General features: G+C 38.4%; 1 protein-coding gene across 4 annotated transcripts in view; it reads left to right on the plus strand.

The window, feature by feature from the left end:
• The first annotated feature begins 1,286 nt into the window (after positions 1–1,286).
• The window catches only part of LOC106870123 (uncharacterized), a 61,228-nt gene continuing 39,365 nt past the window's right edge, over positions 1,287–23,149 (plus strand). For all 4 annotated transcript variants that reach the window (XR_016243850.1, XR_016243849.1, XM_052972188.2 and 1 more), the window contains exon 1: positions 1,287–2,379. Coding sequence is in view for 2 of the 4 variants with exons in the window: in XM_052972188.2 (XP_052828148.1) it covers positions 1,313–2,379 (1,067 nt within the window). In the remaining 2 variants the exon portion in view is untranslated. The remainder of the gene's footprint in view (positions 2,380–23,149) is intronic.

Genomic DNA, 23,149 nt, shown 5'->3' on the forward strand with positions numbered 1-23,149 from the left:
TGTCATAGTAGCCAAGTTTGTGGAGACACCTGACAAAAACAAACCAATAGAATAAGTTACCTGATTAAGAAAAAAAAACCCAAAAAAGGTGCTGTAGTCGATTTCTGCGACTTAACAGTTCAAGGTGGTGCCCTAGCAAGGCCACAATCTAATTACTGAAACAAATAAATGATAAAATAGGTATGTATGTCCATAGTGAATATACATATATATATATATATTCTTCCTCACATTTGGATTTTATGTATGCTCTCTCCCACTTGGATTTAATATGTTGCCACATTTATAATATGTCTTTTTTCTGCATTTTCGTGCAGCTGAAGATTGCTCTTCATATTGCATTTAAGGTAATGCTCACATTACTTAAATAAATTGAAGTAGCATGAAACGTGCGTACTGCAATCACTTTTGAAATCCGTGTTGCTTATTGTTTGATTTTAATCACCCATCCTTTTGGGATGCGATATTCGGGTGCCTTCGCATAAGTACCATATTCAAGCCTTGAATCTATATATATATATATATATATATATATACACACACACACACACACACACACACACACACACACACATATATATATATATATATATATATATATATATATATATATATATATATATGTAGGCGCAGGAGTGGCTGTGTGGTAAGTAGCCTGCTTACGAACCACATGGTTCCGGGTTCAGTCCCACTGCGTGGCACCTTGGGCAAGTGTTTTCTACTATAGCCTCGGGCCGACCAAAGCCTTGTGAGTGGATTTGGTAGACGGAAACTGAAAGAAGCCCGTCGTATATATGTATATATGTGTGTGTGTTTGTGTGCCTGTGTTTGTCCCCTAGCATTGCTTGACAAACGATGCTGGTGTGTTTATGTCCCCGTCACTTAGCGGTTCGGCAAAATAGACCGATTGAATAAGTATTAGGCTTACAAAGAATAAGTCCCGGGGTCGATTTTCTCGAGTAAAGGCGGCGGTGCTCCAGCATGGCCGCAGTCAAAAATGACTGAAACAAGTACAAGAGTATATATAGACATGTGTATGTATGTATGTAAATACATACATATGTACTCAAACACACACACATATATATATATATATATATATGTGTGTGTGTGTGTGTGTGTCATATATATATATAATATATATATGTACATATATCTAGATATGTGTGTGCGTGTAATAAATTATTCATCTCAGTAAAAAGAAAAAACAAAAAAATTTGTTTTAGCAGCGAGGCCGTCACTGTGACGTATAGAGCCATGTGACTGTGACGTAAGCAATGTAAGCTGCTCGTAAGCCGAGCGCCAAGCCAAGATGGCAGCGGGCCCCACTGTTCCTAATAACAATAACAATAATAATGCTTCTACAAACAATAATACTTGGGCACTTTTGCCCAGCATACTGGTTGTCGACATTCTTTCGTACCTTTCGCTCGAAGACAGGATCCGTGCCAGTACGGTATGTAAGCGTTGGCGATGCTGTCTTTTCCACCCGTCGCTCTGGCCGCGTCTCGTGCTCGAGCTCACTCCCGCCGTCCGTCGCCAGAGGTCCAAGTTCCTGGCGGCTCGCTGTGGCAGGTTCGTACGCCAAATAGAAATCGTCTTTAATTCTCACAATATCAGTCAAGTGAAGGACTGTTTGAAGCTGCTGAACGTCGTGGCCACCAACAAGAACACGCAATGCTTCACGCTTCGTCCGTCTGGTTGTCAGATAGAATGGCCGTCTGTCGCCAACATCGCCAACACATCAAGCAACAACACCACCACCACCACTACCAACAACAACAACACAGCCAACACCACCACCAACACTAACACCACCAGTTCTAACAACAACAACACCACCACCACCACCACCACCTCCGATGACAATGACGACGTTGTTGTCGACGATGACGATGTTGTTGATGATGATGATGATAACGATGCTGATGCTACTTCAGATTCGACGACAGAAACTTCAACTCCAACAACAACAACAACAGCAGCAACAACAACAACATCACCACCACCGCCACCACCATCAACAACTACTACTACTACTACCACCACTACTAGTAGTCCTACTACACCAGCTACTACAAATACGACATGTAACAACAACAACAGCTGCAGCAGCAACAACAACAACCATCATCACCATCACCGACACCACCACCATCACCACCAACATCAACAACAACACCACAATAATAACAACAACAGCAGCAGTAGCAATAATACTAATAATAATAACAACTTTGGTAAGACTACTGCTGTTGGTGCAGATGGTTCGCAAACAAGTAGTGACAACGGCAACAACAGCAGCGACGAAGGATCGGATAACCGTGTGTCCAGTCCTACACATCATTCCTCCGAAGCTCCCATACACACAATCGATCAGTAAGTATTGATTTTGATTTTTTTTTTATTCCCACCTATCCCCTCCTCCCCACCCCACCATCAACTTCCTATTGTTGGTTACTATTAACCATCAAAACAAATCAGGAAACCTCTAACCTGGTCAGTCAGCTTGCTAGAAACAGCAGCCAAGCTGTTTTCATACAGGAAAAATAAAAAAAGAAATGGTAAACAAAAAACAAAAAAAAATGCGATTCTGGAAAAAAAAAGACAGAAAAAAATAAACAAAAAGTCCCCTCCCCCCTCCTCTCCGCAAATTTTAATTTTTTCTTTATTTTTGGTTCCCCCTCTCCCCCAACCGCCCCCTAATTCCGGTTCTTTTGCCCCCCCCCCCTCCCAGAAGATATTGATGATAAGCTGTTTCGAAACTCCATCACCAAAATTCTCCTATCCCTCCAGCAACAACACTCAAACATGTTGCAAGGTTATGAGAGGCCAGCCAGCAGTTTTGAAGGGAGGGGGCTAAATCTATACATCGATTTTCCCTCAGTACATGACTGGTACTTATTTTCATCGACCCTGACAGTATGAAAGACAAAGTTGACCTCAGTAGAATTTTAATAATAATCATAATAATAATGATAATGATAGTAGTCTATTTACTATCGATCTTAGTGCTCGATTGGTACTTAGTTTATCGATCCTGAACCGATATAAGGTAAAGTCAACCTCGGCGGAATTTGAACTCGCTTCGTAAAATAATAATATATATAATAATAAAAACAAAAATAATGATAATCTTTTCGGCGATCAGATTTCTACTCTAGGCACAAGGCCCGAAATTTTGGAGGAGGGGGCCAGTCGATTAGATCGACCCCATTACACAACTGGTACTTAATTTATCGACCCTGAAAGGATGAAAGGCAAAGTCGACCTCGAAAATAATATTTATAATAATAATAATAATAATAATAAAAACAAAAATGATAATGAAAGAGGTGCTGAGTGTAGTCTTGGAGACACTGTGTGAAAGAAAATAAGCTGAGTATGTCATGTTTGGAACGCTTTGATCAGAGACTGACCTAGAGCTAATCAACATCGCCAACAAATGTTTATTTGTTTTTTAAAAATTCTATGTAGTTTCCTTATTACTTGTTAAGATATGAATGTCAAAACATCGTTATTTCCTTATCCTGCTCTTAAAAGTGCATTGCGTTGTTATTCATACATATTGACATACATACTAGAGCAGAGACATATATATATATATATATACGTGTGTGTGTGTGTGTGTAGGCGCATACACACAGCACACATATATATATATATATATATATATATATAGAGAGAGAGAGAGAGAGAGAGATTCGTAAAACAGTGCAATAAGCAGGAAAATAGAACTCAAAATATGACATACACATATATATATAATTGTTTTATGTGCTGAAGTTACAGAGTGACTCAAGGTCCGATAGTTTCGAGTATTGACACACACATACACACACACATATATATATATATATATATATATATATATATATATATGTATGTGTGTGTGTGTGTGTAATACACCTGTTTGTTCCCTCGCTTGTCTTTTGTAAATTTGAACTATGTATAAGCATAACTGCAGATGTGTACCCCTTCGACTTTGTTGCCTCATACATCTGTAGCTATGCCTGTATTTATATATATTGTTTGCTCTTATGTTCAGTTAAAATAGAAACCATACTTTCGTAGAGTACAAATTTATTATTCTCACGCAAGAATGTCGTTGACAGTGACCTCGAAGTGTCGACAGACTGAAGCATGTACAAGCAGACACATATGAATAAATGTATACATTCGTACATGCTAACACACACACTTTTGCATACTGGCACATAGATATATGCATACATACATACATGCACACGACCTCAGAAACATACAATCTCACACACATGCATACATACATACATCTTTGTTTCCCTTCTGTCTGCCAGAAAAACCATTTTTTATTCATTGCTAATAATACTGTAAAGAAACGAATGAATGTCACAACGTCTTATTTTTCCATCCGTCCTTACAGATTTAGTTAGTCTTTCATTTGTAACTTCTTCTCTCGGGCATCTTTATTTTTAATAATAGATGTCTGATAGTTACATGTCTGTCGCTCTTGTGTGTATATATATATATATATATATATATATATATATATATATATATGTGTGTGTGTGCACGTATGTACACACATATATAGCATTCAATACATTTTTATATGCAGTGTGTAGGTAATATATCTATCTATCTATATTCTGTATTTTATACACGGACATGTTTTATGTTCAGTGTATATATTTGAGCTTGTATATATATGTCATTAGGTAAACGCATACACACACACACGTGTGTGTGTATAGATATTGTCAGTTGCAGAAAGAAGATCACTGTATGATATACTGCATATACAGTTTAATATACATGGTGTGTGCATATATATATATATATATATATATATATATATATATATATATACACATCGCTAAATGTACTCCTACACCAATGTAAATGTTTGTCCTGTCTGTCTGACTGTCTGTACATTCTTTACTGCCAAAGAATACAACTATTCCTGCTTTTGCTACCAGATTTTTATCTGATTGTGGGGGTGGCAAAATTGTCTTGGAGGAGGCGGCAGCGGTGGTAGTAGTGTGGACTTGTAAAGCTGAACGAATGATGATGATGTTTGGAAATTATTGCTGCTGTTTCGCACTTTCTTTTGGAAAGAAAGAAACGTTTCCGACTGTCGACGTTTCAAAAAAATGAATTTGGTTGTAGGCCTGGCTTCTAGTCCCTCTCCATTTAAATCTTTGCTTTACACATTGCCAGTAATTTTCGTTTTATTTTTTACATTGACAACATTTTAAGTAGAGAAGTAGTGTGGAAATCATTATCGTTTAGTGCGTCGGAGAAATAGCAGTATTTCTTCCGGTTCGTCACGTTCCGAGTTCAAAAGCCGCCGAGGTTGACTTTGCTTTTTTGCTTCCTGGGGTTGATGTTATGGACTCCGACGCCCCTCCACCCCCACTTCTAAAATTGCTGGTCTTGTGCCAAAATTTGAAATCATTATTATCAGTTGAGCGAAGGCTCGTGCCCTTGATAGTCAAAGTAACCCTGGAGTTGTGGGGGCTCCTTGAGGGGTCCTAGTTGGAGGTATCAAGAAGACTGCCTCATTCGTACTTTGTTTACTATATGTACTTTTCTCTCATTTCACCGTCCCCACTCCCATCTTTAATGTAATCCCTCCCACACAAATTGCTAACTGTCCTTGTAAAGCCTCTTTGGCAAAATAAAATAAAATAAATTATTTTTATTATTATTATATTACTGAGGTCAGTTTGACTCTTAAACATTGTTCTGGGGGTCGTTACGTTTAAGTACCAGTCTTAAGTTGTGTGGTCGAAAGGGTAATTATCAAATGTTATCTCTTTCAAAATATGTGACCTTGTGCCTATGTGAGCGGGGAAAATGCTAAAACAAAGAACGGAAAAAAGACTCCAAAACATCCACCGAATAGAAGAATGATAAGGATATGCTTTTTCACCGAGTAGGGTCGGAGATTTGATTTCGATATCTAATTCAAACTACTTCCACTGACATTGCTGCTAACGTAATTTGTCAGAGGCATAACGAAAGAATTCCTCGAACCATAATTATGTCCGCTTCTTCACAAGTCTGGGACGTTATGCCCTCTACAGAAATTAAAAAATGGTATATATATATATATATATATGTAAAATATTGTATTTATTGTTGTTCCTAAGATGGTCGAAGAAATGTCAGAACGTCAGTCTGGCGACTTGCTTTGCAGTATTTAATTTCTTCCCTTTCCATTTTGACTTCCAAGTTGCCCCCTCTCTGTCCGACTGGCTTTCATTCTTCTCTCGATTCCAGCAACTAACCTCGCCCCTCCCTGTTTCTGCCAGGATCACCACTTTCCGGGACGGGGGGGTCTCGGACCATGGTTATTATTTAATAAAAGAAATTATTATTATTATTATTATTATTATTGCACTTGCTTTCATTATCACTTTTATTATTATCATCACTCATTTTATTTTCCGTCCATTATCTTCATCGTTGTCGTTGTCGTGGTAAAGAATTTGTTTTTTGGTTTCTTTTTCGCGTTTCCGGTGGCCGTTACTTTGTATCACTCGCGAGTTCCTCTGTAAACATCGTTTGATTTCTATGTCAACAACTCACTAAAGATTGATTTATTAAGGTGTTGACTTCGATATTGAAGCTTTCAAAAAAACAAACAAAAATCAAAACAAAAACAAAATCGGCTTATGAGGTGCTTGTGGTGTTGCTGGTGGCGATGGTGTATACACATTGTGTTGGTTGAAGTAAAAAAAATCTGATTTTTACTGTTATTGCGTCTTATAAATCTTTATAAATAATTTGTTGAGATAAGACATAAAAATAAACAAACTGGAAAGCACACACACACACACACTTAAAAAAGTGTGCAAGTTGTTAATGTGGGTAGATATATGTTTATATATATATATATATATGTGTGTGTGTGTATTTATATGAGAGAAATTGAGAAGTGAATTCTCAAGACGCAAATCAAAATATATCCCAATGCAAAATGTTGGATGTAAATGGTGCTATTACCATTTTGTAAAGTTCCAAAAATATGTAAATGACGTACACACTGAGAAAATATATTAAGAAACGAATACCGAAACCGATTATATCTAATATATCATTGAATATGTCAGGAATATAGATCGGTTAGTTTGTTGGGATTTTTTTTTGTTTTTCATATTTAACCCTAATTAACCGTTTTAGACGAGTCTTTTAAAGCTTATGATTCCCATCATACTATACACTCCACCCACATAATGTGTTGGCAGAGAATCCATGCCTCACTCTCTTTAAGGTCATTGGTCAACCTGCTAGAAATGGCAGCCAAATGTCTCTTGAATGACGTCTTAAAAAAACAAAACAAATCTGAACATATTGAATAATGCAGTCCTAGATAGACAATGTAAAAGCAAAATTAAAACGATAAGGATGGTGGTAATTAGAATCATCATTGGCTTGTTTGGTCAGGGCTGACGTGTATTATTTTTTTTGGGGTGGAAGGAAAAAGATGCAGGGTCAAGATTCCTCTAAAATTGCCTCATGTCTGTAGCAGACATACATTTGCCATGTATCTTATTAAATTTCGACCGATAGTGGTGCCTTCAAAATGACCTACTGCCCTACCCACTCGTCTGACGCCTATATCTAATTTTTTGAAAATCAAATTTCTAACCAGTAATGACCTCTTGTAATTCTAATATAATTCTCTAGCTTTCTCTAAGAATGTATCCAACCTCCCACCTCTATTTTCATTTTAGTTACACTTTGTATTATGTCTGTGTCATCATTATATCAGCTGTTTTTCTATGCAAGCGTGGGTTGTACCGGTCTGCACTGCAGCATATAGCCATTCATCTTAATCTTACGTTCTCTCATCTTGTGCGTCAAATACAGTAGATGTACATCTTCATTGTCTTCCAATTTCTTTTCATCGTGGATGTCATTTCAGTAGTTTTTTTTTTGTGACATTTTAATCCCGCAAGCCTCAGCTATAAATTCTATTTTAAATTCTATATTTTTCAGCATGACAATCATCTCATCATTGTTGTTGCTTAACAGCTTTTAATCACACTCATCCGTCACTCTAATCTTTTTATCTATTTTCTGTTTGTCTATTTATCTGTCTAACTACCTGTCTGTCTGTCTGTCTAGCTGTCTATTTATCTGTTTGTCTGTCTATTATTTTTCCCTCTCTGTCTATGTACTATCTGTATGTCTAAATGACAATGTGTCTATCTATCTGTCTGTCTGTCTATTTCTATGTATATATTTTGTATAATATATATATATATCATTATATATTTATATTATATATATTGCATATATATATGCATATTTTGTATATATATATATATATATATATATATATTGTACTACACTCTCTGAGCGGTTGGTGTTAGGGAGGGCATCCAGCTGTAGAAACTCTGCCAAATCACATTGGAGCCTGGTGTAGCAATCTGGTTTCACCAGTCCTCAGTCAAATCGTCCAACCCATGCAAGCATGGAAAGCGGACATTAAACGACGATGATGATGATGATGATGATGATGATGATTGTATGAAAAAGGTGGCATCAAAAATTCTTGGGCTATTTATGTTTAGTAAAAAATAACTTATTTACTGAAGTTTTAATGTCATCTTCGAAATAGTCACGTTGTGCAGCAATACATTGGTCTTAATGTATTCTGAATTCAGCTTGGAAGTTGTTGTCCGTAAGCAAGCCAAGAACCTCCTGCAATTCACACTTAATCTTGACAACAGTGTTAAAACGGTGACCTTTGAACTGCATTTTCATCTTGTGGATGAGATGGAAAAGTCTGCAGGTGCTAAATCCAGTGAATGGGGCTGGTGCGGAAGAGGTACCGTGTTGTTTTTGGTGAGAAACTCACAAGTGAGGAGAGGTTGGTATCAAGGAGCATTGTTGTCAGAATCTGATTTTTTTATGCTTCACAGATCCGGTCACTTTTGCTGAATGTCCTGCCGCTAACGCTTCAAAATGTTGTGGTAGAACTCTTGATTGATGGTCTGGCCCTGGGGGGACAGACTCTTGATGCACAATACTGTGGATGTTAAAATAAATGATGAGCACGCTCTTGGTTGAGCTGCAGCTCTGTCGTGCCTTCTTTGATTGTGGAGATGAAGGGCTCTTCCATTGTGATGACTGATGCTTCATCTCAGGGTCCTACCTGTAGGGCCAACTCTCGGCATGAAGGATGTGCCAGCAGTGGCATGTTGACGGAGATCGTGACATACTTCGATTCAATGTTCTTTCTACTCAATGGTCATCAAGCAGGGGACAAACTTGCTGAAGACATGTTCAATTCAGATGTTAGGATTGCCTGCACACACCCATATGACAGACCGACAGCATCAGCAATGTCGTTGATTGTTCTCTGATGTTCCTCATGCACAAATTGATAAATTTTCTCCACATTTCCAGGGGTGACACTCGTGACAGGTCTTCCCCAGATTGCTCATCATCTTACAGGAACATTCTTCCACTTTTGAATTGCCTGTGCCACTCGAAACATTGCATACAACCTCATTGCCATAAGCTTGCCAAAGCATGCTCACTGTCTCTGTAACAGATTTCCCTAAGTTCAATGCAAAATTTCACATTGGCTCTTTGTTCCAACTTCCTGTCCATCACAAAATCACACACTACAGCATACACATGGTCACGAAAACACAAATTTCACAACTTGCGAAGTAAACACAGCAATGTCACTTGTCATACTACCCTATGGAGGTCAATGCTAGCTCTCATGTAGTACACAACGGTGTGCTGCCATCTGTTGGCGTGTGTGAAGACGTGTGTGGTTGGGTGTTGTACTCACAGTTGTAAGATTGTGGTTTCCGTACCCAGACTTGCAGTGCATTGCGTTCTTGAGCAAATCTCTTCATTTCATGTTGCTCCACTCGGCTCATCTGTAAATGGGTAACTTGGCAAATGGACTGGCTTTCTGTTCAGGACAAATGTTGGCCTGCTTGCCCAGCTGGTAGCATGGCATCATTTGACAGCTTAAACAGTGTTAGGAAGCGCATTGAGACTAGCTGTGCGAGCTGGCAGAAATGTTAGCACGCCAGGCGAAATGCTTAGCAATATTTCATCTGTCTTTACATGAGTTCAATTTCTGCTGAGATCAGCTTTGCCTTCCATCCTTTCAGGGTCAATAAATTAAGTACCAGTTGTGTACTGGAGTTGATCTAATTGACTGACCCCCCCTCCCCCCAAATTTTGGGCCTTGTCCCTAGAGTAGAAAAATATAAGAACGTGATAATCTGTTTGAGATTGTGATTCAGTGATATATAGGGCTTTCCTATAAGTAGGTTATCTCCCTTGGCTAGGCGGCGCTCCATGTAGATAATTAAACTTCCGGAGGCTACCCACGCCATTGTTATTGTTTTACGTCTTATCATGGATATAAAGCAGCTTGATGATTCAGCTATCGAAGTACTTACTGTGCCTGAGTTAAAGAAATATTTAAGATTATATGGACAGTATGTTACTGGAAGAAAGGCAGACTTGACTGAAAGGTTGAAAGGAATAAAAATTCTGTCGATGAAGAATGTCAACAAAGTAAATTCATCGGACGATAAGTCTGAAGTATCGGACGATACTTCAGACAGGAATAAGCAGAAGCTTATATCTCCTCTCGGTGAAGTATTGCCTGATCTAAAGATCTTTGTAAGTTGCCGAATTTCACAGATAATGACATAATTACCTCGTGCTACGGATGAAAGCAAAGCAACAGTTAAGGAGTGGCATATTTTACCACGACAGACACGTACACAGCATCGAATACCACGATGTGAGTGAAAGCTGCTCTCACTGTATTGTCCGGCGTCTGGTAATCCCTTCGATACCGACATCAAACCAAAAAAAGAATCCTGACCACAGAGTGTGGGTAATTATGTCAAATGTTACTGGCAATGTGCATTCAGCTGATTGCAACTGTTAAAGCAAGTCACTGAGCATGCGTACATGTCATATGGGAGAGTTCCAATCAGGGGTGGATAACACCTTATAGGAAAGCCTTATAGTTATGTGTGTGTTTATATATATACATATATATATACATACACCTGCTCACACACACGAATGCATGTCTCCTTGTTTTGATTTCATGTGATAGTTTTAAGTGAATCTCGCTGTTATCCAAGCTGTGACCTTCATTTCCAATGTTCCAAGACAGGTCTGGTTGTGGGGAAATGTTAGCTTACTTGGAGACAAGTAAGAGCTGGTGACAAGAAGGGCATTTAGGTATAGAAAATTTGCCTTAACAACGAGTCCTTTCTGACCATGCAAGCAAGGAAAAGTGCACGTTAAATGATGGTGATATGTATGTGTGTATGTATATATGTATTCATATTTATATATGTATATGTGTGTATATTTGTGTGTTAAAACAAATGGTATCCAAAAGTGTATATTTAGGTAAGCACAGTGAATGTCGGAGGACATTCCAACCAAGTTGTATTAATTTCTGCCAGGTCTGTGGGGAAACTCGAGGTCTAGCATTGTCCTGAAGGAAGATGACACCCTTTTGATTGCCATTTCTGTACGTTTATCATTAATTGCCTCCTTTAGTTGGTCTCACTGGGAGCAGTAATTTCCTAAATTTAACATCTGATTTTGCAGAAGAATCTGGTAATATACAATGCTCTTCCAATTCCACCAGATACAGAGCATCACCTTCTTTGGACACTGGCCAGCTTTAGGAGTGATTAAATGCAGTTCAGTTTATTTTTCTAGGACCTTTTTTCTCACCACATTGTTGTAAACAACCCATTTTCATATCACCTGTGATTTTCTTTGTTTTCAAAAATGGGTTGTTTTTATTGCATTTGAGCAGGGAATCGCTGATGGAAATGTGGTTCATTAAATTTTTTTCCTTTAAATAATGAAGCATCCAAAACATTATAGCGATTCACATATCCAAATATTTTTTATTGCCTTATAACATTCATATGAGATATCTGGAGCACCTCTGTCATGTCTCATGCCATGTGACATAGATTATTTTTGATTAGTGTTTTGATTTGGTCATCAAGAACAATTGTAGGCCTGCCAGAATGTTCATAGTCTTCCAGATCAAAATGTTCGCTCCTAAACCTAGCAAACTACTCACTAACAGTCCTGTCAGTTATGGCACCATCTTCATAAACTTCCCATAGCTTAATGGTACAGAGTGCTCAGCCAGAATTTGAGGGGTACAGGGTTCAATTTTTTTGTATGAGCCTCCTGGCAACTTTTTAATTGGTGCAAGTATAGTTGTGTGATAAGAAGTTTGCTCTCCAACCTCATGGTTCTGGGTTCAGTCCCACTGTGTTGCACCTATAGTGTGCAACATACTATAGTGTCATCTATTATAGCCTTGGGCCCCATTAGCGTAAGCGTAACTAGAGTATGTGTCGTTTGAGGTGGCCCTTCCTTTTGCCACCCTGATATCCCACAAAAAACCACAGCTGCTGTAGTTGAAGGTGAACAGAACTGCATACTTCATCAGCTTTTCCCTGATACCACTTACTTTGCTCCCTCACCAAAACTATTTCATTTCACATCCATCTTTTATTCTTAATATTGTCCTCTCCACCCACATTTTGCATTGATCCCCCTCTCCCACATGTTATCTCTTCTTCTCTACTACCAAACATCTCACTCTCCTCAGGCACTACACTTGCCACCTTTCTCATGGTCTTGCAGGATGCCCAACCATGCATCATCTCTGTTTCTTACTTACTTTCATTTTCCTTCAGCCTTCCCCTCTCTTCTGTATTATTATCGCTTTCCTGCTGCTCTACATCCCTTTCTGCATAACCAGTCATCTATTCTCCCCTACCAATCGCTAGTTCATATGTATCCTTCATTACCCCCCCCCCCTCTTATTCACCATTCACTACGCCTACCCCTCAACCCAACCTAATCTATTCAATTACCACCTTCACTACCTTTCTTCCAATGTATATTTATTATGCCTCAATACTTGTTCCTCATTCATTATATTCATCCCCTCATTCAATCCCCCATCTCTGTTCATCTATCCCCACCCACTTCTACTCATCTCCTGCCTCATTACCTCTATTTTTATCTCTTTTCCAGCTCCACCCTGGCTACTCCCACCCTCTCTTCCACAATGTGAGTAGCCATGAAATGTCCTTGACTGTCTGTGATACTTTTATGTTATTAGTGTAGTTGGTAAGAGCAGCTAACTGCATCACTGAGAGCCACCAAGAATAGTAGTGATCCCTGTACAGTTTCCTGAGGGATTCTGCTTACAATTGATGCTTCCTCAGTAGGAGCACTAGTAGGCTGTAACTGTTTGATTCTTACTTTTTTAAACAATCATGTAACCACTCTCCTAGTTTCCTAACTGTACCAAGGTCATGCAGCTTGTGACATATCATTCTGTCATCAACCTTGTCGGCCACTTTGGCAAAATCGAGATATATCACATCGACATTTTAGTGGTTGAGCTGTTGTTTCAGTACCCAGTCATAATTACATAGTAGCAGCTTCTTCCTGGACAGAAGCCATATTACATGTTAGTGAGCAAGCCATTTTCTTCTAAGAATATAATCAGCCTTCTTTTGATAAGACATTCAATGACTTTGCAAATATGTGAAGTCAGAAAGATGGGACTATGAATTTCAGCATCTGCTCTACTTCCCCTTTATGGCTAGGACATATTATACCTTTCAACTTTATGGGATATTTAGTACCTGTAAAGAACTCCTGGAAAAATATCTGCAGTAGTTTTGTGAGAGCTTTCTTGCATGGGGAAAACCATTAGGGCCTGGCTGTGTGGTAAGAAGCTTGCTTCACAACTGAATGGCTCTAGGTTCAGTCCCTTACATGGCACCTTGGTCAAGTGTCTTCTACTATATTCTAGGGCTGACCCAAGCCTTGTGAGTGGTTTCGGGAGACTGAAACTCAAATTTAGTATTGTGATTTGAGGTGTTAGGTAGATGACACAATGTACATATCACCACATCAAGTTGTTTTATATTTACTATGAATATAAGAAACCTGTTCCCGGCCGATGCACAGGTTTCTTTTGAAAAGACATTCGAGCAAGTTCGTTGCCAGTACCGCTGGACTGACTCCTGTGCAGGTGGCACGTAAAATGCACCATTTCGAGCGTGGCCGTTGCCAGTACCTCCTGACTGGCCTTCATGCCGGTGGCACGTAAAAGCACCCACTACACTCTCGAAGTGGTTGGCGTTAGGAAGGGCATCCAGCTGTAGAAACTCTGCCAAATCAGATTGGAGCCTGGTGTAGCCATCTGGTTTCACCAGTCCTCAGTCAAATTGTCCAACCCATGCCAGCATGGAAAGTGGACGTTAAACAATGATGATGATGATGATATGAATGTCATAGACTGAATTTGAGTGTGACAACAGAGTATGACCTCTTCATGGATGTACAAGGCAGCTTCACCATAACTTGTTTCTTTCCTGTCTATATGAAACACAGTTTTCTTTGTTACGCATGTCTCTGCACCATTTATGTCTGCAGATGGATGTGCTTCAGTAAGTGCTATCCTTATCGCTTACTTGCATGCAGAAAGATCTTTTCAAGTATGAGAAGAATAGGAGTGTAGATAAGTGGAGGTTGGAAGAGTTTAGGGAGAAGTGAGAGATGGGTAATGGGTGACAGGAGGGGGTTACATAGCAGCTGTAAATATTGGGTAGGGTTGAAGAAGGAATATAATTAGTGGCGTATGAGAGGTGGCAGATTACCAATGATGCAAGGGTCGAGAGAGGTTGGGGAGAGCAGGAGATGACTGACAGTGCAAAAAAAAGAAAAAAAAAGAGAGCAGCAGAATAGTAATGATGATAAAGTAGATAGGGGAATGATGAGAGATGACATTTATGTTCTTATATGTGTACTTACACACACACATGTGGAGGCGCAATGGCCCAGTGGTTAGGGCAGCGGACTTGTGGTCATAGGATCGCGGTTTCGATTCTCAGACCGGGCGTTGTGAGTGTTTATTGAGCGAAAACACCTAAAGCTCCACGAGGCTCCGGCAGGAGATGGTGGCGAACCCTGCTGTACTCTTTCACCACAACTTTCTCTCACTCTTACTTCCTGTTTCTGTTGTGCCTGTATTTCAAAGGGCCAGCCTTGTCACACTGTGTCACGCTGAATATCCATGAGAACTACGTTAAGGGTAAACGTGTCTGTGGAGTGCTCAGCCACTTGCACGTTAATTTCACGAGCAGGCTGTTCCGTTGATCAGATCAACTGGAACCCTCGTCGTCGTAACCGACGGAGTGCCAACAACAGCACACACACACATGCATATCTTGTTTGTTCATCAGAGGTGATGAGGATCATCTAGTCATCTTTAAGGATGTCTGATGATTTGCATGATGACTTTATTTAAAGTGAGGGAGAGTTGTGCATTGTCAGCCTCCTTCTCTTGACTGTGACCACCTTCAGTCCAGTGGCAAGGCCAAGTCAAAATTACTGGGGATGGAGTCTGATGCAGTGGATGACCAAGACGTCTGGCTTGCCTCAGCTTCCTCTCTGCATACCATAATGCATTGCTGCAGCAGCCTTCTCCAACTATGGTGGTTTCTTTTGCAGAGTCCTCTGAACTCAGTCTTCATATGCATAGATAGGCAAGCCCTAAAATGCTAATGTGTTAACTGACCTTTAGCTGGGACCCTGACAGATGCTACTACTCTGTATCAGTAGACCTGACAACAATAGTTGTAAGCCCTTGATCATCAGAATGTTGGAGTTCTGATCGGCAAATAGTCTTGAGCTCTTTTGCTTTGGTTTAAGGAACTATGGTATTTACACACACACACACTGTCAATGCAATGAGTAATTTAAAAGACAACACAGGAGGAACTGGATTTAACAAATGAAGTAGTAGCTTAACGCTTTAATGGAAAAATAAAGCATCTTAATGTTCCAGATGTTTGTCATTCATCAGAAGAGATAGAGAGAGAGTGAGAGAGAGAACTAGTCAGAGATAGATAGACTGGTATGGCAAAAAGAGAATACTGGTAAAAAGCTAGAAATGTGAGAGAGAGTAGTCGTCAAACAGAAAAGGACTAAAAGTGAAAGTGAAACTGCTGAATAATAAATAAGCTGATGTTTGGAAAATAAATTTACATGAAATGCTGATGGAACATTTTAAAATAAATCACTTGGAACGAAGAAGCTTGTATCACAGGACTAGGGGTAGTCCCTGGTAGGTTGGTATAAAAAAGGTTAATAAGGTGCACATGAAACTGTAATTCATTACTCATTTTGATACCCAACTCATGTAGTGATTGTGACAATTCCACTGCAGTCTTTTCCGGCCATGTATGTCCAACTGGTTGCGATATTTTAAATGGTTTATGAGGAAGGTGCATGACTTAGTGGTCAGAGTATTTGGCTCACAATAAGGTCATGGGTTTGATTCCCAGAAGTGCATTGTGTCCTTGGGCAGGACACTTCATTTTACATTGCTCCAGTTCACTGAGCTGTCAAAAATGAGTTGTACCTGTAATTCAAAGGGCCAGCCTTGTCACACTTGGTGGATCATGCTGAATCTCCCTGAGAACTACAATAAGGGTATGTGTGTTTGTAGAGCGCTCAGCCACTTGCACATTAATTTCACAAGCAGGCTGTTCCATTGATCGGATTGACTGGAACTCTCATTGTTGTAATCGACAGAGTGCCAATATCTATATCTATCTTGTGAAGAAGTGCCTGGAAGTTAAGTAGCATTAAATTGCATAATATTTTCTTTGTCCTCTTGTAGATAGCACTAATGTTTTTCTGCTTTTTCTCTTCTTCTTTTGCATCATTGCAGTTCTTGATATTCTTGTAGTTAACATAGCTGGTGACAATAGCTGTTTGTATAGCTATTGTCTGAGAGATCTATTACTTACAGTAATGGCTTGAGTACTGATTCCTTTAGATCAGTGGTTCTCATGAATTTTTTGCCTATGGCCCCTTAGATTCCTATTTTACCCACATGGACCCTCAGCCATTTGATGCTTAAAAAATTCTGTTATATTTATATAAATTAGATATCATTAGGGATTCTATAAAAAATAGCTAAAATATTTTATATATTGTAGAAGTATATGCAATTTAATGCACATATAGGTGTAGGTGTGGTTGTGTGGTAAGAAGCTTGCTTCCCAACCACATGGTTCCAGGTTCAGTCCCACTGTGGCACCTTGGGCTAATGTCTTCTACTATAGCCTTGGGCCAACCAAAGCCTTGTGAGTGGATTTGGTAGACAGAAGCTGAAAGCATTCCATTGCATATATATATGTGTGTTTATGTGTGTGTCGGTGTTTGTCCCCGCAACATCACTTGACAACCAATGTTGGTGTGTTTATGTTCCTGTAACTTAGTAGTTCAGCCAAAGAGACTGATAGAATGAGTACTAGGCTTACAAAGAATAAGTCCTGGGGTTGATTTCTTTGCCTAATACCCTTTAAGGTGGTGCTCCAGCATGGCTACAGTCAAATAACTGAAACACGTAAAAGAATAAACGAATAGGGCGGCGAGCTGGCAGAATCATTAGCACGCTGGGCAAAATGCTTAGCAGTATTTCATCTGCCGTTATGTTCTGAGTTCAAATTCTGCTGAGGTCAACTTTGCCTTTCATCTTTTTGGAGTCAATTAAATAAGTACCAGTTACACACTGGGGTCGATGTAATTGACTTAATCCTTTTGTCTGTCCTTGTTTGTCCCCTCTATGTTTAGCCCCCTGTGGGCAATAAAGAAATAAATATCTGACATGGACCCCTAAGGGTCATATTGGCCCCAGTTGAGAACCACTGCCTCAGATAATTCAAAATTAACTTTATCCTTTGAAAAAGCATTATACCGTGTCTCTCTTAGTTTTCCAACTCTGCTAAGATGATGTAGTTTGTGATACGTCATTCCATGATCAGCTTTCTTCAAGGTCTTCACATAATGAAGTTATACCATGGTGACATATGACTAATTGAACATTTTAATACTGTATGAACTGTGTGAATCAGCTTTCTATCCGAATGGAAAATGGATTGAATGTCAGTGAGTCACTTTCCTCATCGCATGTAAATCAATTTCCCCCTCCGATAATTCATTCCATGTATTTTGTGATGTAGGAGGAATATAACTTTTAGCATCTGCTCTCCTTCCCCCTTTATGGATAGGATATGTTACGCCTTCCTTCAGCTATTTTGGGTGCTTACCACACTTGTAAGGAAGCTTTCAAAATGTATCTGGAGTGGTTTTGTTAGAGCCATTTTAAATGTTTTCAAAAGAATCATTGGGTATCCAAGAGGGTCACAACCTCTGCCTTAGTTCTTTATGATTTTATTTCATCAGAATGTTTCTGTCTGTAGGCATTATATCTATGTTAATATTGGACCTTTCACTTGCATTATGTCTTATAGAGAATTTCAGGCCAGTTCTGTTTTAAAAACCACTTTCTGGATTGATCTTGTGGGAATTCAGGGTGGATAGGGTGAGAGCTCCTTGTGTGATACCGCTCTGTGGTTCTATTTTCTACATAGCTAATTCTATTATGTTATGGTCACAGAAAATCAAAGACATATATATATATATACATGTATAGGAGTGGCTGTGTGGTAAGTAGCTTACTTACCAACCACATAGTTCTAGGTTCAGTCCCACTACGTGGCACCTTGGGCAAGTGTCTTCTATAGCCTTTCAGTTTCCATCTACCAAATCCACTCACAAGGCTTTGGTCAGTCTGAGGCTATAGTAGAAGACACTCGCTCAAGGTGTCATGCAGTGGACTGAACCTGAAACCATGTGGTTGGGAAGCCAGCTTTCTTGCCACACAACCATGATTGCATCTATCTATCTATCTATCTATCTATATATATATATATTTAAGTACACACACACTTAATGAGTCATATTTATATGTATTTAGCCTGCAAGTGGAATTAGGACTTATGTTTAAACCATGGGTGCTTTTCTCTTGGAATGAAGAACTAGCCAATTAGTTTTGCCATTCTTGTCACTCATCCAGATTCTGTTGCTTCTTTCTTCCAATCTGTCAAATGGAATTAGCAAAAAGCTACATATGTAAACAAGATTTTGAAACAACTCATTTATGAAATGGCACAACCCAATTATGTAATAGTACAAGGTTGACAGCTTGCCATTAATTGTTAGTATACAAATACAGTATGGCGTTTGAATAAATATGCATACAAAGTCATCGTCATTCATCATCATTTAACTTCATTTTATCATTTTGCAGCAGTTTTTCCATATTGGCATAGATTGAACAGTTCTCACAGAGCCTCACCATTAGGTGTAGTCTTTAACATATGGCTCACTCTTCCAGCATTTTACAGTTTGGAGTGGTTATATTTTATCAGGCATGGCTGTGTGGTAAGAAGCTTGCTTCCCAATTGCATGGTTCTGGGTTCAGTCCCATTGTGTGGCACCTTGGACAAGTGTCTTCTACTATAGCCTCAAACCATCTAAAGCCTTGTGAGTTGATTTGGTTGAAAGAAACTGAAAGAAGCCCATCTGAGTATTCCAAATGTATCCTAATGTAATTCTTGTTGTCCTTTGTACATCCTGATGATTTTCTATACAAGGTATTTAAAATGCAAAATTATATATTTATATATGTTTTGTAATTTTAATTTTGTTTGTGAAATGAAACAGTTGTAGGTGACTGTGTTAATTAATTAATAAATTAATTTGTATCCATTAGATCTCTTTGTTTTCTAACTCGATGATGATGATGATAATAATAATATATACATATATACATATATACTACACTCTCTGAGTGGTTGGCATTAGGAAGGGCATCCAGCTGTAGAAACTCTGCCAAATCAGATTGGAGCCTGGTGTAGCCATCTGGTTTCACCAGTCCTCAGTCAAATCGTTCAACCCATGCTAGCATGGAAAGCGGACGTTAAGCGACGACGATGATGATGATGATGATGATACATACACACACAGACATATATATATATGTATATATATATATATATATATATAAAATTATAATATAGGGTATCTAAGATACCGCCACGATCTTATCCTTATTTATATAAATTTATATATATATATATATATATATATATATATATATATATATATATATATATATAATAGGATCACAAAATATGTACATGCCATGGATTTTAAATGTTTTTAAATGTCCTTAACATTATAGTTCCTATATTCGTTGGAAGTAAACATTTTTAATAATGATGTAATAATGATCCATCATTTGTTTTATATGTGTGTATATATATATATATATATATATATATATATATATATATATATATATATATATATATATAGTGAAGGTGCATGGTTCAGTGGTTAGAGCGTCGAGCTTACAATCGTGAGGTTGTGTGTTCGAATCCCGGACCGGGCTGCATATTGTGTTCTTGAGCAAGACACTTTAATCCTTTAAGGCAGTGTTCCAGCATGACCACAGTCAAATGACTGAAATGAGTAAAAGAGTAAATACCAAAAGGCTTTTTTATTTTGACGTACTTTTGTCTCTGCCAATCCAACATCTATAATAATACTCTTGTGTTTTTCTCCGTCACAACATATGAATGAGAAAGGAAGGGGTGATAGAAAACTGGTAGTGGGAGCATTTCAACTCTGTGAGTATATGTGTGTGTATGTAAAAGAGGGGTATGTGAATGTTTGTGTGTGTGTGTGTTTGTGATATAAAATACTACAATTAACCGTCATTTTTGATGGCACGGGGCCTGCTAGGTCTTAATGATTGACACAGTTACCGAAATTTGGGAGAGGGGAGCTGTCAGTTATATTGTCAATACTTCGATATTTTACTTTATCAATCCCAGAGAGAGATAAAGGTAAAGTTGGCGTCAGCAGGATTTGAAACCAGAATGTAAGGGGTCACAATAGATGTCAGAATGAATACTGCTGCTTCAACAAATCTGTTAATCCATCACCTTAGGACTGATTTTTATTTTTTGTCAGTTGCTTCTAAAATTGATAAAATACCAGTAATATGTTTGGCTTAAATTATTTGAATTTATTCACTCTTTTGCTAAATTTGGCTTTATGCCTTATCAAAGGAAATCAATTTTTCTGCAACCTGAGATTGCCAAATCCGTCAAATAACTATTTCTTTTTATTCTGTTTGAAAATGTCTGCTTGTCAGATTAGAATTTCTTCCAACTGTTTGTCGATTCTTTTTTTTTTTCTCTTGCTTAGTTAATAGCTTTCAAGCGTGTTGATATATTTCTAACAGATTCTGTATTAAAATATTTTATCAGTTCAAAATCAATCACTTTGTGAAAACCTAGCCAAATAGTTTTTTGTGCTATATTTAAATCTGATTGGTTGATCATCTATTCCCTCTTTATCAATAGTAAATATAAATGAATTGTCATTTAGTATCTTTAGTCACACCGTTAATGGAAACAGTGATTGCTATGTGATTAATTAGGTTTCCTTTTGGAAAAAATTTGCACAAATAACAAAAGAAAAAAAAATAGAAAAAAAAATTTTTTGAATAGATTTGAAAGACGTTAGCTATTGAAATCCTTTTATTTCATGTATTAGATTGCATAACATAATACTCTGGTTTGTTTTTGAATAAATTATTGATCTTAGTCAATGCATAATAATCTATTTTCCTCCAGTTGATCTTGTTGAAAAACACATATATTTACAATGTTATTTTATACGATAGTAACAAACTCTAGCCGTCTATTTGCAACATATGCTACCTGCTGTGATCTTTTTTCTAGTCATGCATGTTTTGTTCTGTATTAAACTTCAAATAAGCCAGCATGTTTTGTGATTTGATGTAATTCACAAGGTCATCAGGGCACCACTGTTGTAGACTTTGCTTCTGTGCAAGCTGATGAGGGAATCACACACTGTGGTTCTTGATCTGTTAGAATAGCAGCCAAATCTCCCTCAAATCACACATGCAATATATATACTCTCTCTCTCTCTCTTTACTCTTTTACTTGTTTCAGTCATTTGACTGCGGCCATGCTGGAGCACTGCCTTTAGTCGAGCAAATCGACCCCAGAACTTATTCTTTGTAAGCCTAGTACTTATTCTATCGGTCTCTTTTGCCGAACCGCTAAGTTACGGGGACGTAAACACACCAGCATCGGTTATCAAGCGAAGTTGGGGGGACAAATACAGACACACATACATATATACGACAGGCTTCTTTCAGTTTCCGTCTACTAAATCCACTCACAAGGCTTTGGTTGGCCCGAGGCTATAGTAGAAGACACTTGCCCAAGGTGCCATGCAGTGGGACTGAACCCAGAACCATGTGGTTGGTAAGCAAGCTACTTAACACACAGCCACTCCTGCGCCTTTTAATATATATATATATATTCTTCATAAGTGAGTAGTCAAAATTAAGGTGGGATAAAGACCCCATTATAAACCCTAAAAAATACTTGCACAAAGAAGACAGTGTGGAATGAAGGTTGAGTTTGAATTACTTATATCCTTCCCCCCTATTCTAGTTTGGCCTTTCATACAGGATGGTCATTTTACACTGACTGGGTCTCACAACATTAAATAAAAATGTTTTAATTAAATATCATAATGACAACAATTAAGTCCATTTTTCCCTACTTCAGCAGAAGGTAACCTTGCATACTCCATGACAGTCTTCTCCATTTTACCCAGTCCTCTATATCCCTCCTACTAACTTCTTTGCCCTTATTTTCTCAACCTCCACCTTCTGTCCTCATCCATTTCCATCTCATCTCCTAGCTTGTCACTCTCATCCTTTCTCTACACATGGTCTTGCCATGTCATTCCATTTCTCTTTACATTATCCAACACAAGCTCTATTCCCATCATCCTCTTCCATTCATTGTCCGTTGTCATCTCTCTCTCTCTCTCTCAGTGATACTCTGCACATCTGCTGAACCATTTTCCTTTTCCATCCAACCTTCTCTGCTACTCCCTTTCCATTATTGATGTCACACTCCCATCACACTTGCAGCATAAGACCCTTTTCTTTAGTTTTGGTGACACTTCCCTCCTCATTAGTACAACACTTCCTTGGGTGTCATACAACGGGACTGAACCTGAAACGACATGGTGACATGGTTTGAGAAGCAAACGTCTTAATCACACAATCATGCCTCCACATGTTAAATGAATAATTAACGATTTCACAGTAGAATGTAAATGGGTGGGT

This window comes from Octopus bimaculoides, chromosome 12 (genome assembly GCF_046866305.1).
Source record: "Octopus bimaculoides isolate indiv1 chromosome 12, ASM4686630v1, whole genome shotgun sequence".
NCBI classification, from domain to species: domain Eukaryota; kingdom Metazoa; phylum Mollusca; class Cephalopoda; order Octopoda; family Octopodidae; genus Octopus; species Octopus bimaculoides.